This window comes from Panicum hallii, chromosome 2, assembly GCF_002211085.1.
Source record: "Panicum hallii strain FIL2 chromosome 2, PHallii_v3.1, whole genome shotgun sequence".
Lineage (NCBI taxonomy): Eukaryota > Viridiplantae > Streptophyta > Magnoliopsida > Poales > Poaceae > Panicum > Panicum hallii.
In genome coordinates, this window is record NC_038043.1 from 8,315,415 (window position 1) to 8,331,009 (window position 15,595).

A 15,595-nucleotide genomic window follows, 5' to 3' on the forward strand; every position below is an offset into this window, starting at 1 on the left:
CTTGGTCTGTCGTCCTGTGTGGTTTTTGACTTATGTTCGTTAATTTGTTGTCTAGCTTGCTCATGGATGATTTGTTTGCCAAAATCATAAAAACTGAACTAACTGGCCAATCTAATGCTTAACTTCTCAAGCAAGTTCTGAAAGGAAAAAAAAATCCAATTGCCCGGACTAGCTGGTAAACACGTTTGGCACATCTGACCTCGGCCTGATGTAGCTTGATCAAGATGTTGCACAATTGCATAGGGTAGCCATTAAACATATGCCTCGCGCGCCGAGCTGCACTGGGATGCTAGAACCATTCCGAAGAGGTAGTCACATGACTTGTGAGCACCTCATGTTTAAGCACCAGGTGGAGCGACCTGCGAACCGAATTATTAGGCTTCGTCTTGCTGGCGGTATAGTGAACCGATGTAGATGTTGTAGTATAAAGTATTTTGGCCGCCTTTCTCATCAGTTGAGGCCTTTGGGCAACTAGTATGCACCTTAATATAGTATTAGGGGCAGAGGTCTCGAATTTGAATTCTGGCTATGGCAATTTGAGAAATGAATTGTTGCTCGCTCCTAATTCAAGCATGACTTCAAAACTTAAAACTTTGGGATCCAAGCAAAACATTCCCATCTTCGCAAACTTAACACAACTCAAAACAACCACTTCTCAAGTAGAAATGAGAATGCTACTTCACAATATATAGACATTTCCTGAAAGCCCACTTCTCAACTCCACATATTTTTCAGGTGTCTCATTGGAGGATACATACACATGCCACATCAAACAGGGTCAAAAGCGTTGTAAGGATCTGAGCCCCCCATTTCTCGATATGAAAGGGTCTACTCCGGTGTCCAGTTTAAGTAACGGCCACCTTTCCGAACCGTCGTATATTGCAAATTATGCACATTGATTTGGTTAGATTCTGCTTCTGTGGAGCCTGTTCTCCCCCATCACGAGCAGACAATTTCCTTGCCCCGAGGCCATCCAAACTCTTCCAAGAATGACAATACCACACCATTGGACCAGCCAAAACCAGTCTGCAAAAGATGCCCATGAGCTTGAACTAGAACAAGACGAACAATCGGTTGCTTAGAACATACATCATCATACGAGACTGATGATATAAAATTTGGCTTCCATTTATCAAGGAACAGGTTCATACTTCATGCTTACCATCATGACTGACAACTGAATAGGATTATTTTTCGAAGTTACAACTATAAGTCTATAACCGTACCTGGTGTTTGTATTCACCGCTGCCACCAGATCTTCCACAGACCTCCACATCATACTTCTCATACATAACACCACTTTCTTTGTAGGCGGCGTAGTTCGTTCGGACCCACCTTGTAGCAATATCTTCAGCAAATTCCCTTGCCTCTGCTGAACCACAGTTCACCAATCCTTCAACTATCAGATGCTGCAATGGGGCCCATCCATTCGGAAAATCCCTGTTGCATTGCAATTTGGAAGAACTGTTTTACTGGGGGATCAAACTATACATTCTCATGCAGTGTTTGTTTTCAGGGAACAACTAACCACTGCTGCCCGGTGTTCAATAATGAAGCCGCTATTCCAGAGCTATGAAGTAGCCCTGATGCCTTCAGGCTTCTCATGACTCCTTTTGATTTTGACTCATTGACATATTTCACCGAGCCTGGTTTTGTTTCAGATAATCAAACTCAAAGACTGTGCTATGAGAGCAGCAAAAGGAATGAAACGGATTTCTTTTTAGATATAATAATTCTCGATCTAGTACTATAAAGTATGTTCAGTTTGGGTAGTTGTGCCTAGACAATATTAGTAACAGAAGGACAACATAAAAGTTTCTCTTAGTCACCATCCTAGTACTTTAAGGTTACACATGATCTTTTCAAATCATGAAAACACTGTAAATTATTCAAGTGACCATAATATTTAGGAGTTTTTTTTTCCCCTATCCATATTAATTTCTTTAGATCAAACGCATTGGACCACTTTTATAGAATTTTTTTCCTGGGATTACCAGTTTTCACTGTCCAACCACAATACTCAAAAAATATTGCAAAATATTGAACAAAGAGTAAACAATCTAGAAAAGTGATAATTAGCAAAAGTTTGTCCTATATCGCAGCAGGATCAAGTTATTGCCTGCATTCTGCTACCTAATTCAGTCAAAAAGAATACTTGACAAAAACCTCAACCTATACATTCTTGGATTAAAAAGAAGGATGTGAAGGGAAAAAAATGTGCATAATAGATTCTGTCAAAAAGAATATTTGACAAAACCTGGATTCTATACATTATTGGATTAAACAGAAGGATATGAAGGAAAAGTCACTAAAAAAAGGTGTCAAGGAAAAAAATTGTGCAATATTGTCTAACACAATTTCCAGTTTATTGATAGTAAACCTTGGGAATTCCATCTGATAACAGATAGGTATGAAGTTGGAGGCAGAACCTAAAAAACATACAGCACACACCTGAATGATGATATGCATTTAGCCAGATAGGTATGAAGTTGGAGGCAAAGATATTGCGGTTCTGTGACTTAGAATTCCATTGGTAGACACCCTGAAAATATAAGAAATATCAAGTGAATATCATAATTCTGTTCATTAAAGTTTGATAGGTCAAGGCATAATCCTTCTTCCTTCTGAAGTACCTGGCATTGTACATCAGCAGGAAGCCAGTAGTCAAGCCACTGCTCCATCTCAGAGTTCCATAAAATAGAGTCAATTGCAATTTGACGTGCTTTTGCAGTCTCAGAAAATTCTTTTGAAGTTGTATGTTCTCCTGTAAGTTCAGCAAAGAATTCAATGTCTCGCTCCATCTGTGTTGCACACAAAGGTTCACATTACTTTATTTGAAGATTTAAGGATCAGTACCAGTCTAGATTCTACGAAAGTTATTGCTTATCGGTAAAAAGTAAATTATTATTGATTTGAATCAGTTAACTTTTTGCCGCAAGAACACTCCTAGACATTGGGTACATGCTAGCGAGCAAGTAAAGTGCATATAATCGTAAGCATGATGTACCCTTCAATTTCAGAATTTGAATATGCTTATTCTTATGTTTGAATTAGAACACCATATACACCCCACCTTGTATATGAACGCGTTCAAATCCACTGGTATGATATATGTTGTTGCCAATGTCGTCATGTCAGGAGGATTTCTACCAAAAAAAAATTAAAACCATTAGAAGCATGACTTACTACGAAGTGCACTGTCCTTTTTTCACGGTGAAGATCATAAATGGGTTTTTTATTGGTAAACAGTAATTAGTAGGCACCACCTCATCCATCGAGAGCTAAAATCCCACCCTGATTCTGCTGCTGAAGCAACTTGGCGATAGAATTTTTCCTTGTCAACTTCAGAGGAGAGCTTTGAAGCCATTTGCTCATCCTGAAACAAAGCACAATCAAAAAAATTCTCTATTAATCATTCCCGTGATAACTCCTAAAAAGAACAGGTACATTCAGCAGATTCAATAATTTCAACAGTAGAAGAGCTTACAGTGGTTGCAGATTCTGGCCTGGGTTTGTTCCACGTAGCTTGATACCGAGTCAAGCTATGTATCTGTCCCTGATTATCCCTTACCATTACTCTGTGAAAATCTGAATAATAAATTTAGTGTAGGATAAAAGTACCAGTGTGGTTCTTGCTACATTCTAAAAGAAAATATTAATGATTGAGTTTATTTCCATGGGTAATCTAAACAATGTTGGAATATTTGGGCCCAGCCCATGTAAATCCAAATAATTCCAATAAAACCTCAAAGATCCATTAGTGCAAAGGTGCATGCCAATAAGTTAGTCCCACCTTGACAGTGGAGGTGGAGGAAACCCAACTTAAATAGTTGGATGCTCTCCATGCTCTTGCAAGTCTGGGTGAGAGGAAGAAGGAAGAACACACGCGCGTGCTCGTTTGCCTCGCTGGGCTCGGCTCGGGCGAAGGGCGCGCGCGTGAATGGTCCGCCAAAATGCGGTCCAATCCTTGCAGGCACGCGGCTTCCTTTTGCAGATTTGTTTTGCTACTTCGAATCCATTACGGATTTCACGCGCGGGAATTTTGGAAACTCGTAACCGACTTGGTTTTTGGGACGTCAAAAAACCTAGCGGTTCCTTCTTATAAATACGCGCGGGTGCCGAAGAAAAAATATACAAGCGTGCCTGCTGCGCCGCCGCGTACGCTACTTCATCCCGTTCGTCGGCGTGCACCGGCGATCGGGAGATCAGGTCTCCGGAACCTCGTCCTCAGCGATCCTGCACCGGGAGAGAGCGAATAAGGTTTTTGGGAAGTGCTTTGCGCGACTGCTCGAACGTTTTCACATCACCGTCCTCTACGTCCTCGTCGCCACGGCTCGTCTTCCTCCTCGTCATTAGGGCGCGACTCGGCGTCGTCAAGCGCGCGGAGGTGCTGATCGTCGCCGTTATCTTCTTTACCCGGTTATTCCGATCAAGCAAGAAACGTACGGTTTTCTATCCCTAACTATGTCTTTCATACCTAGTATGATCTGGTTAGGGTTGATCTTGTTGCTGCAATGTTTTATCTTAAATCACTTGATGAGCATGTTTAGATATGTTCGTTTTCTGTACGCAATTTTCGTCATGGTCATGATTTATTTTTAGATTAATTTAAAACTGAAACTTTTAATTTTTCTTTCAAACAATGCTTCAAATAATGTGACGGATAGCACGTTTCGTATGTTTGCTGAATTAAAGAGTAAACCTGACATCCAGAAGTTATGCTCTTTTAGCAGAGAAGGAAATGCTTTCTTCACCAAGTCCAAATCACCGGTTCCGAAGTATATCTCTAAAACCATGGAGCTTAGGAGTGGTGGCTGGCTGCATATAAAAAGTCAGATTCATGAATTGCCCTGCAGATGCATCCCTACATCTATTTGAAAAAGAGAGAACATATACTGTTGCGATAAAATCGATCAGTATATTTGTAGCTTTGAAAAAAAATTAATGTACAATAGATAGGAGGGGATATTTGGGATATTCCAGCATAGTTTAATTGATGGGTCGGGTTGGAGAGGGTCAGATCAATCGGTGCGGCCTGGTCACAGCCTACCTAGCTAATGGATACGAGATGGGTACGGGCCAGTAACTATGAGCCGTAAGGGCCGAGATCAAGAGAGGTCACGATAACTGGTATTGGGCCAGTAACTAGGAGCATAAATAGGGCCGAGATCAAGGGGAAGTCAAAAAATAATTGGCATTCAATTGTTTCTCTATTTGGGCAACCGGTATTCAACCTTTTATTTTTAGTGCTCGTGTATCCCTAAGCTTTTCCTATTATTTTTGGATGTTTAGTTTATTTTCTTATTGTCTCGGTCATGTTTTCGTTGGCACACTTTTTTTTTTCTCATTTTGCATTTTTCTTGGGTAGCAAATTTATAGGTGTTTACCCAAGAACTCAAATTTGATACGTTGTTGCATTTTGTATACCTGTAAATTTATCCCCCCCCCTTTTGACTAGTTTTATTTCATTTTAATGTCTTTTTTTACAATAACCCTCGTATTGATAAATTATTTGAAACATAAGAGCTTTCTTTGATATATTTCTGCTTTAAATTTCTCTCTATGACATCAAAACTAGCAGAACAATGCCCAGAAACCAATTTAAGTGCAGAGGTGAATATCAGAGTCCAAAAACGTGTGGAGATGTCCGCGGCGAAGCCCAGGACTAGTGGCTACTCTCATCGCTGCTGCTAGTGTTATGTGGAGGGAATTCACACATGTCTACGATTGAAGTGACTGAAATTCTTTCACCTTCTAATCACTTATTGCATTGGGTGATGTCTGCATTAGGATCATTACCATTGAACTCTGCTAGTTTGGGGAGAGTAATATTTTCACCTTCGATTTGTGTAGTAGGATCTCGCTCCATTGAGAACGAAGCCGTATCTCTCGACAAGGGACAAGAGGTTGAGCACGACCTCCTTCGCCGTCTCGTACATCTTGCTCACCAGTAAGCCCCTGCATCATAAACAGATCGATCGGGGCGAGCACGCAAAGCAAAACGCGGTGGCCGGAGAAACAGATCGGGGGCGGCGCACGGACCTGACGACCCAGTAGGAGTCCCAGTAGTAGAGCTCCCGGTAGCCGGAGCCCGGCACGACCGCCCTGCAGGGCAGCGGCAGGAGCGTGTGCCGCGCGGCGGCGACGCCCGGCGCCACCCGCCGCGTCAGGTTCCACCACAGCGCGTGCACCTCCCGCGCCCACGCCCGCGCGGCGCCGCTCTGCACCCGGGGCAGGAACCCGCGCGGCTCGGGCAGCGCCAGGTCCGGCGGGTCGGCGGCCTCGAGGTCCGACCCGGCCGGCGCGAGGTACCGGGCCAGGAACGCCCCCATCTCGCCCTGCGACGGCGCCGGGCCACCGCCGGCGGGCGGCAGCGCGGCCGCCGCGGCGCCCGGGTCGGCGCCCGCGGCGAGCGGCATGTCGACGTAGAGCTTGGGGTCGAAGCCGCGCGGCCCGAAGGCGCGCAGCGCCTCCGACTGCACGCGCTGCAGGAGGTCGAGCAGCGCGCCGTCGTCTTCGCCGCCCGGGCCGCCCCCGGCTGCCGCGGCTCCGGTGGCAGCGCCATAGAAGAGGACGGCGAGCAAGAGGAGGAGACGGTGGTGGTGGCGCGCGACGACGTACATTTCTTGGGTGTTCGACGGGCCAGCGCGCTACGTGAGTGTGATCAGGGGGAGGGGTTGGAGGGGCTTTGAATGTAACCGTCGCTGCTCGGTCGAGGGGAATCTCCGGCCACCAACGATTTTGGGATGCTTGGCTTGGAATCTTGGATGCGGCTTGTCGAATGCGTTTGGTCGTGTGTTTCTCAGTGCCCGAGTCAAAACGGTCAAAGACGAGTGCACACTGGAGCGGTACTGGACAGCCGACAGGTTTCCAGGTAGGCAACGACTTTTCTACAGGTATACACAGGTCGACAATTGATCAGCCCATTTAGGCCCATTAAGCGAACTTTTTTCTTTTTTTTTCGATTCCTTCTTCATTTTTTTTAGAAAATTGAAAGCCTTTTCGCAGCGGTTCAGATTTTTATTTCACTGCCAAAGGTTCAATATTATAAAAATTTAAATGATTTACACTGGGTATATTGTGGCAGAAATTTTTGGTGCAGCATTGCCCCATGCACCCGTATATACTGCATACAGTATGTAGGGATCTATTTTCCCCCCTTTTCCTGTTAGTTGAGGTAAATGCCAAATCAATTGTTGTGATCTCGATTTTCTTTTTCTTTCAATAAGGATTACACAGTTCAAGAAACATGACTAGACGATTGGCTGGAATACTCACCATTTTTGTGTGGATGAATGAAATAATACGATACAGATATTGATTCCTTTTTTAAAAATAAATAATATATATATATATATTTCATCAGGATATCATTTGGTTTCATTAACAATAGAGAACATCATGTTTCAATCGTTATTTGAGATCAGCCAATCAAGTGATAGATGCGTTTAAAGTTAGAAAATGATCAAAACCGAATCAGACAACCATCCTAATTCAAAATTTTCAAAAAAGAAGAAGGAATATTTCCAACGGTACTATGCATGTGATCTTGTTGCTACCCAGTTCTAGAATTGTTGAGGTGGTATGACCTTCTTTTATCTTTTTCAAAATTGAACTAAATAAATAAATAATATTCAATGTTGATCTTATTTTGGTGCTTGAATTGGGTACAACGTCCTTCTTTATTTTGTGAAGTTGTGCTAAAGATAAGCAAAACAAATGACCTCTCAGCGACTCATTGCCCCAACTAATCCAAAACATTTTTCAAGTTATGACCTGATGATGCATACGTACGAATAGCAGCATATGCAGAGGATTATCATCGGCAGTCAACACAATAAGATGCCATTAGGATGGTCCAGAATCATACTTTTCCAAGAGTAGCTGTTTAATCACATGCATAGGCAGCTGGCCTATATTAGACACTTCCAATAATGTTCCACATGCTGATGATAATCATAGGCAGCTGGCCTATATTAACTTTTCTCTTCTTAACTTATGTTAGCATTTGAAATTACTCATCCTTTGAGTTGGTTTACTTATTTCTTTATTCCTCGGTTGGACCATGCTTGTTTTTTTTTGTTATTTTCTCCTTGCTGTTTAATTAGAAGGGATTTTTTACCATATATATTATTAATTGCAATAGGATCACAAGACTCAAAATGTTACTTTATGCTGTCCGTTTATTTTCTTTCCCCTTCATTCGCCTCGACTCCATTTTCCGTTAATTTGAATTTCCTCTGAAGATCATATTTTTTATTGATGAAACTTTGGGGGAAAAAACAAAAGATGCGCAGTATAGTGGCATAAATTTCATCTTTACCACGCATAGTATAGTGGCATATTAGCATTGAACTATAGAGCGTCTATGAACCATCGGGTCACTAACTTTTAGCTACCAGCTAGGGCCAATTTACTTGTATCAGTTATGCGTCGTTATTGGGGCCACGGCTACCAAGTAAAGAAAAATTGCTCTGGGCTACTGCAACGTGGAGCTGCACATAAACTAGCTAGAACAACACTACGACCGTACCCATGACCTTTCGTGTGTGACTTGAACTGCGGGAATGGTCCTGCGGAGACTTAATGATAGACAAGTACCAGGTGTTGCCAAAACTGCAATGCTAGTTGAGGACAGTGAGAGTTTATTCAAAAAATGTTGAGGACAATGAGCTAGCTAGAGCAGCAGAAAATGTGGTGATGCACTGGGTATGAAGATAATGTATGCATGTGAAGGCGAAGCATCAAGAGATTGAGAATTTGAAATGAGAGAGACCCAATGGAAACTGGTTACATGGTATATATACGTACCCTAGTGAGAACCAGAGTTGAAAAAAAGGTGTCCATGAGATTATTAGCGGGTTGTTTTAGTTACTGGAGATCATGAGTAGCTTAGAGCCAAGAACATGAAAGGGAAGTTCGTTCAATTATTAGCCTACACGTGCACACTACTATAATTTTTGAGAAAGCATTACGTTTTTATAAATATATATATGTTCTATCTTTTACCAGATGTTCTTTTTTCCAGTAAGTTCTAGTTTCTATGATTTATTTGTTGTTTATTATTTGATTTTTATGGCTTCTGTGTGCCTAATTTCTATTTTTTTTTGCAGCAAATGGTTCTTTTGACTACTTCCACGAATAACACGATTATGTATTCCTGTTTTATATGCATAAATTCTGCACTAACTTTAATAGAGGATTTGATCAAATTTGTGTAAACAAATGCTTTAAATATTTTTTGAACTTTGGAAGTATGCTCAGCGATACTTTGGTCCTTAGGAGCTTACATTACTCGAATTGAGATGCATGTTGAGGTCTTGAGGGTCACAAAGATTTGAATAACTTTAACCTTTTTCAGTGTTGTGGCTAACACCATTGTGACCTTGGCATTTCCTGTTACAATTAATAAGGAGAGATGCAGTTGATATCCAACATTCTTTAAAAAACAATCAGATGGGTAATAAACCGAAATGAGAATGGATCAAGTAGCAGGAACCAGCAAACAATTAATCAGCTACTTCCTATCATTTTCCTGCTGAAGTGCATTTATTATTACCACCCACATGATATTTATTATATCTGGAGTACCAGTTACTCATCTTGGTAAAAATTTCATTCCAAAGTCATTTGATCTACCACAAACAGATCCAACTAAAGCTTGTGGAGAATTATTAGCCACAAATCATAACTAAAAAAACCCAAAGTAATTTTTATGAGCCTTAGAACCGTACCTGTGTTGTATAATTTATCCTTGAATGGCTCAATCTTCAAGAATGGCGAAAACTGATACATGCCTGTATATGGGGCATCTTTATAAAAGAACTGTTCTTGGCCTTATTAGTTAGCTGGAATTAGATCAGATATAAATCCATCCAAAGTTGCAGCCAAGAAAACTAGAGCTCAGAAATCTCAAGACAACAATGGATGAGTTTAAAAGAATTCAATGCTCATTGCACATGGCCCTACCTTAGCTTGCAAGGTACATGTGTTCCAAATTACCGAAACCAAATAAATACGAAATAATGATGTAAAATTGGAGCCACAAATTTAACCCATGGAGTGAAAGTGTCTGGAATGGCAAAGTGCAACTGGTACGGTAATTGCACTGCTACTTACACCGTGTCGTTAGATCTAGACTCCCCATGCATGATGACCTCGTTACCTTTTCTGTCAACTAATCTCCAAAGCATCATCAAAAGGTGGGGTCATACTACATATGAACTGCTACACCATGTCCGGTAGTGTTGAACATTCAAAAGCCAAAGAAAAATCCATTGCATCTGATAACAATTAGAACAAAACCCAAGCAATCAGTACATGTACGCGTCTCAATCAAGGACAAGGACAGAGCACAAAGTTCCAATATAGAGTGACATGCCAGTGAAAAGCTGGGCAACTTTTTTTTTTGTATATTCCACAGATGGCTGGATTATTGTCTAATCCATGCAGAAAGCAGGGAGATGCATGCATCTAGGGTGGCATATACGGGCCAATCCCAGTGCAGTCCCCAGTTCACAGAACATGCAACCCCCCTGATGAGCTACAGTAGAAAGTGGTCATCAAATTGCTCACTTGTCACTTGTATGGAAGTGGCTACTGTACAACAAGTTTCTGCATATGGTAGCAAAATAGCAGGCTCCGATCTGAGTGCACATTGGATTCATTCCAAGAGGTGCTCAAAGTGAACTCACAAGTTTCTTTTCTTTTTTGTTCCGATTGGAGGTCTTAATTTTGTCCAAAAGTTTTGGGATTTAGTTCAAATTCGCACTAAATCACAAAACTTTTGAAATGAGATGGCCCTCAGTGTCGCAAATACCATCCAAGGAGGCTTGGGCATTGCATTGACCCCCCAAGCAAGAAGCCAGCTACTACCTTGGAAGTTGGAATTTTGCACAGGCATCATCGAGCTAAGCGATCACTACTTAGCTCTCGGAGATCCTGAGGAGCTCCTCCAGGTAGTCGGCGCCGAGGTCCTCCAGCTCCACGACGAACCGCTGCTGCTCGGCCGCCGCCGCGGCGCTCCTGCTCCTGCTCCTGCTCCTGCCCGGCGCCACCGCGCCGTTCGCAGCCGCCGCCGCCGCCGCCGCCGCGATCTCGGACTTCTTCCGGCGCTTCCTCTTGGAGTGCCGCGACTTGAGCGCCAGCACGGGCGACCCCGCCGCGGAGGCGGCGGCGCCGGCGCCGGAGGCGCCGCCGCCGCCCAGCGCGAGCGCGCGGAGCGACTCCTGCACGCGCTCGACGGGGAAGTTGAGCGCGGCCCCGGGCCCCCGCGCGGACAGCGCCGCCTGGTCGTAGGCCATCGCGGCGGCCTCGGCGCTGTCGAAGGTGCCGAGCCACACCCGCGCGCCGTTCCGCGTGGAGTCCCGGATCTCCGCCGCGAACCTCCCCCACGGCCGCCTCCGCACCCCGATGAATGCCCCCTTGCTGCTGCTGCCCGGCGCCACCTCCCCCGCCTCGGCAGCCGCAGCCGGCACCGCGGCCGAGACCTCGGCAGCATCCGCTCGGCGCCGCCAGTAGCCGGACACGGCGGGCTCGGGCACCTCGTCGCCGCAGCAGCCCGTGCCGAACGGGAGCGAGTCGGAGGAGGAGGACGACGACGACGACGACGTCGCGGCGGCGGCGGCGTAGTCGCTGTACAGGTAGAAGCCGTGGACGCCGTGCTGCTCCATGTGTGGCGGATGGAATGGTGGTGGTGCTCTGGTTGACTTTGTTTCCATCTCACTGCTGGAGCTGGAACGCGAGGCAGCGAGCGGCAGCAGCGAGATGCGGCGGCTGCGTCTGTTGCTGAGCCTGTTTATATAGAAGAGAAAGGGGGATGGGTGGGCTTTGACGAATTTTCTACCGACCACGACGGTTGGGGTGGGGCCCAACGCCTGACGCTGGCATGTGGGGACCGCGGGGCCTGTCGCTTTAACTGGAAAGCCAGGGCGTTGTCGGGGCACGTAGGGCAGGGCTGACGTAGGGCGGCTGGATACGACAAGAGACGGTGGCGTCACCGACCACGCTTGTACTGTAGTATCGGATGCTGCTGCGGTGCTGCCTGCCTTCCTGGCCAGCAGGTGGTGGTGGCCCTTGTTGGTAAATTAAATGGATAATTGCTAATTTTAGCAACTGGTTGGATCTGTTTGGAGCACGAGTATTAATTAGGTTACTACGGAATTGCTACCTGTATTATATTTAGAACATGTCAGTAACTTTTAAAGCTATATGGTAAATTTGGTATAAAATTTAACGAGCTCCAGTATACAAAAATTACCACCTCTTAGCAAGTCAAAATTTGGCCATGTAATAGGTGCTCCAAGATTTAGCCAATTTTAACCATTAAAAGGACTAAGGGTGTGTTCGTTTCGTAGGGTCTAAAGTTTAGACCCGTCACATCAAAGAGAATCTTGTCATTTAGAAGTATTAAATAAAGTCTAATTACAAAACTAATTGCAGAACCCCAGGGCTAATTCGCGAGACGAATCTAATGAGGTATATTAGTCTATGATTAGCGGATGATTACTGTAGCATCACTGTGGCAAATTATGGATTAATTAGGCTCATTAAATTTGTCTCGCGAATTAGCACCCATCTGTGCAAAAAGTTTTATAAATAGATTTTATTTAATACTTCTAAATAGCAAGATTCTCGTTTGATGTGACGGGGCTAAACTTTAGACCCTAGGAAACAAACACACCCTAAGGCAAGCAAATCAGAAGGCTACCAAAGCTAAATTTCTGCACCAGCCAAATGGTGGCCAAAATTTGGCTTGGCTAGATTGAGCATATTCCGGCTCAAACACAATAGTCCCCGGTTGCTCCCCTCTTGCTCCAGAAAAGAATTTTTTTGAAGCTATTATTACATATAGAGAGGCTGAGATGTATTGTAAGTCGCATACAAAAGAATTTGAATCTTATTTAAAAAAGTGCATATCAATTTATGAAAATGTGAAGAAATCATTTGCAATAAATAGTGGTTTTCATTTGTTGTACTAAATTTTACATATAACTAGATAAAAACACTGTTAGGAAATCAAGAAATGGCCACTTCATTTAGATTTAGGGGAAAAAAAACTAGACTTCCTCATTAATGCAAGAAAAAATAGAAAAAACCATGCATATACAATTGGACTTATGTAGTGATTATGCTGCTGATTAAATTTTGTAGACATCAAATGTATTAAAATATGTCTCCAAGATGTGTCTTAATTAGTTTCTTTCATTAAGAGCAAACTTTAGAGCTTTCTTTGCAATAAATAGTGGCTTTTGTTTATTGTACTAACTTTTACATATAACTAGATAAAAAAATTGTTAGAAAATAAAAAATCTCCACTTCATTCAGATTTAGAAAAAAAAACTAGACTTCCACATTAATGCAAGAAAAAATAGAAAAAAACCATGTGTATACAATTGGACTTATGTAGTGATTATGTTGCTGATTAAATTTTGTAGACATAAAATGTATTAAAATATGTCTCCAAGATTTGTCTTAATTAGTTTCTTTCATTAAGAGCGAAATTTAGAGCTTTCTTTATTTTCTTGTCGACCTGATTTAATTATTTTTGTAGTACTATAAGTTCCACTTATTCTCTCTTTAGATGTCTAGGTCTCAAGGGTACCAATTTTGAACTATTATGCCCCCCCCCCCCCACAAATACACTACATTTTGGATATAGTAAGATTTCAGTTATACCATTAAACTAGAATCTTTCAAAATAATAATTGGAGGATACGATGAAACCTAAAAAAACCATATGTACACATCGTCTTCAAAAGTAGATTCATATATCATAACTCATTGTGATTTATCAATATATACTCATCAATAGAAAATCGTGGTCAAATTATAACTACCCTTCAAAGAGATAGCTAGCTGTTATGAGAGATAACTACATTTGTGACTGGAGGGAGCAATAGAGAAATTAAAGTAAATGGCTCAAGGAGAGATAACTAGCATGATTACAACATTTCCCTTTTGGCCTTCAACATTTTTGGCATGCACGCACCCTGTGCAGGTTTCTTACGTGCTAATTTATTCATATCAGTCCTCTATTCCCCACGCTGCTTACATAATGTCAACATTCATGATAGACATGGACAATAAAGACTAATTTATTAATATCTTCTGTACTTGTTATTGAACAGTGTAGATACGGATGCCAAGTTCCACAAAAATAATAAACCCTAGTACAATCACACCCAAACTCCATCTAGTACACTCTAACACTACAGAAAACTGCCAACTTAAGGATAGACATGGACAATAAAGTTCTACAAAAAATTTGAAGTTTCACAACATCAGTCAATAAAATATATCAGACTGTGGTACAGTATATTATTGATAGGTTAAAAAGGACTTACTCCATGTTATTTTCTTAAACTTCTAACACATGTAAAACTTCCTCTCACCTATAATAGCCATGAACAAGTTTTCATTATTAGTTACTTTGATAAATTGTTTAGCATAGCCAAAGTACACTATTATAGTGGTTGAATAATATTATTACCTCCAGAAAAAGGTCTAGGTAAAATAGGTGATGAGTTTGCATTGATATAAGAGCACTTCTTAGAGAAATCCAGGAGAGAAGATAGCACCTAATGTGCACTGGGGGGATATAGAGTCATCTGTTGCAATCAATTTGCATCGTCTTTCTTTATTCATTAGTCTTTTCAAGCTCTCAAGAATAATAAGGTACAGATAATGTATCTTGCAATAGTTTTTTTTTCCGCTAGACCTATGTAATGACCTCCAATACTTTCTTAATTAGCGGTACTAGAAATTAAACTGCAAGTTGACATGCTAAATAAACCCCCTGAAATGACCATTCAACCCCCTCGGTATCTTGAACTAACTCTTCTTCTCTTAGGTCAATCTTAGTGGAAAGTGTCATCGCGCAGTTGCCAAGACTGGGAACTTGGTAATTGTGCCGAAGAAGTGTCATGATGACGACACTCCTCTCTTATTCCATGACACTCCTCTCCTCTTTCCTCATAAATAACTCTACCATATCAGCAAATTTACTGATATGGCATAATATTTAATGCTCATGATACTCTTAGGACACTTCCATTAAAATTGCCCTTATCTAAAAGCTGGAACCCTATTTCTCCGAGACCGCACAGCACAACTAGACGCCTCCACTTGCCACTGTGTCGTCTCTTTCGTGCCAGCCATCTCGAACCCGATGGTCGCGCCTAGTTGATGTCCTAGCTAGTTACACTACTACCGGCAAATTTGTTTTTCCTGGAGGTGCTCATTATTAGTATATGGTTGCATATCTCGAGCCCTATCCACTTGACAGCAAAAGCCTGGCGATCTTCATGCTTAGATAAATCCCTAGCTAATGACAGCTAACATAAGAATTGGCATAAAACCTAGTACCTAGGTAGTACCTACTACTCTCACTCCGATCCAGCCAGTAGCTACTGATGTATAGCACTTACCCAATAACCCACATAGCTACTCAGCCCCATACCCTGCAGGCCAGTCATATAGTAGAGACTCTACTAGATAACATAAAATTTGTTAAAAACAAACATAGTGACAGATCTCCCTGGATCGCGGACAAGCGAGCCCGGCCGGCCGGCCGACAAGAAGGTTCCACGATGCC

At 42.5% G+C, this 15,595-nt stretch overlaps 2 protein-coding genes across 2 annotated transcripts; both read right to left on the minus strand.

Moving 5' to 3' along the window:
* Positions 1–801: 801 nt before the first annotated feature.
* Positions 802–6,623, minus strand: LOC112880849 (probable trehalase). Its single transcript, XM_025945590.1, has 11 exons — positions 6,043–6,623; positions 5,839–5,958; positions 4,703–4,818; positions 3,488–3,588; positions 3,267–3,376; positions 3,074–3,146; positions 2,634–2,801; positions 2,452–2,542; positions 1,529–1,646; positions 1,227–1,440; positions 802–1,026 (listed from the first exon to the last, which is right to left on the minus strand). The coding sequence occupies exons 1-11, from the start codon at positions 6,621–6,623 to the stop codon at positions 940–942; spliced, it is 1,779 nt and encodes a 592-aa protein (XP_025801375.1). The 3' UTR covers positions 802–939.
* Positions 6,624–10,368: 3,745 nt separating this feature from the next.
* Positions 10,369–11,758, minus strand: LOC112882979 (ethylene-responsive transcription factor ERF094-like). Its single transcript, XM_025948179.1, has 2 exons — positions 11,478–11,758; positions 10,369–11,423 (listed from the first exon to the last, which is right to left on the minus strand). Exons 1-2 carry the CDS (start codon positions 11,718–11,720, stop codon positions 10,926–10,928), a joined length of 741 nt encoding a protein of 246 aa, XP_025803964.1. The 5' UTR covers positions 11,721–11,758; the 3' UTR covers positions 10,369–10,925.
* Between the last annotated feature and the right edge of the window lie 3,837 nt (positions 11,759–15,595).

Excerpts from the sequence above, each read along its gene's own strand:
- LOC112880849 (XM_025945590.1), bottom strand. The coding sequence starts at position 6,623 with ATGTACGTCGTCGCGCGCCACCACCACCGTCTCCTCCTCTTGCTCGCC. Across the intron at positions 5,959-6,042 it reads GACTCCTACTGGGTCGTCAG|GGGCTTACTGGTGAGCAAGA; the intron begins GTCCGTGCGCCG and ends TTTATGATGCAG. Across the intron at positions 2,543-2,633 it reads CTGCTGATGTACAATGCCAG|GGTGTCTACCAATGGAATTC; the intron begins GTACTTCAGAAG and ends TTATATTTTCAG.
- LOC112882979 (XM_025948179.1), bottom strand. The coding sequence starts at position 11,720 with ATGGAAACAAAGTCAACCAGAGCACCACCACCATTCCATCCGCCACAC. Across the intron at positions 11,424-11,477 it reads CTGCCGAGGTCTCGGCCGCG|GGGGCATTCATCGGGGTGCG; the intron begins GTGCCGGCTGCG and ends AGCAGCAGCAAG.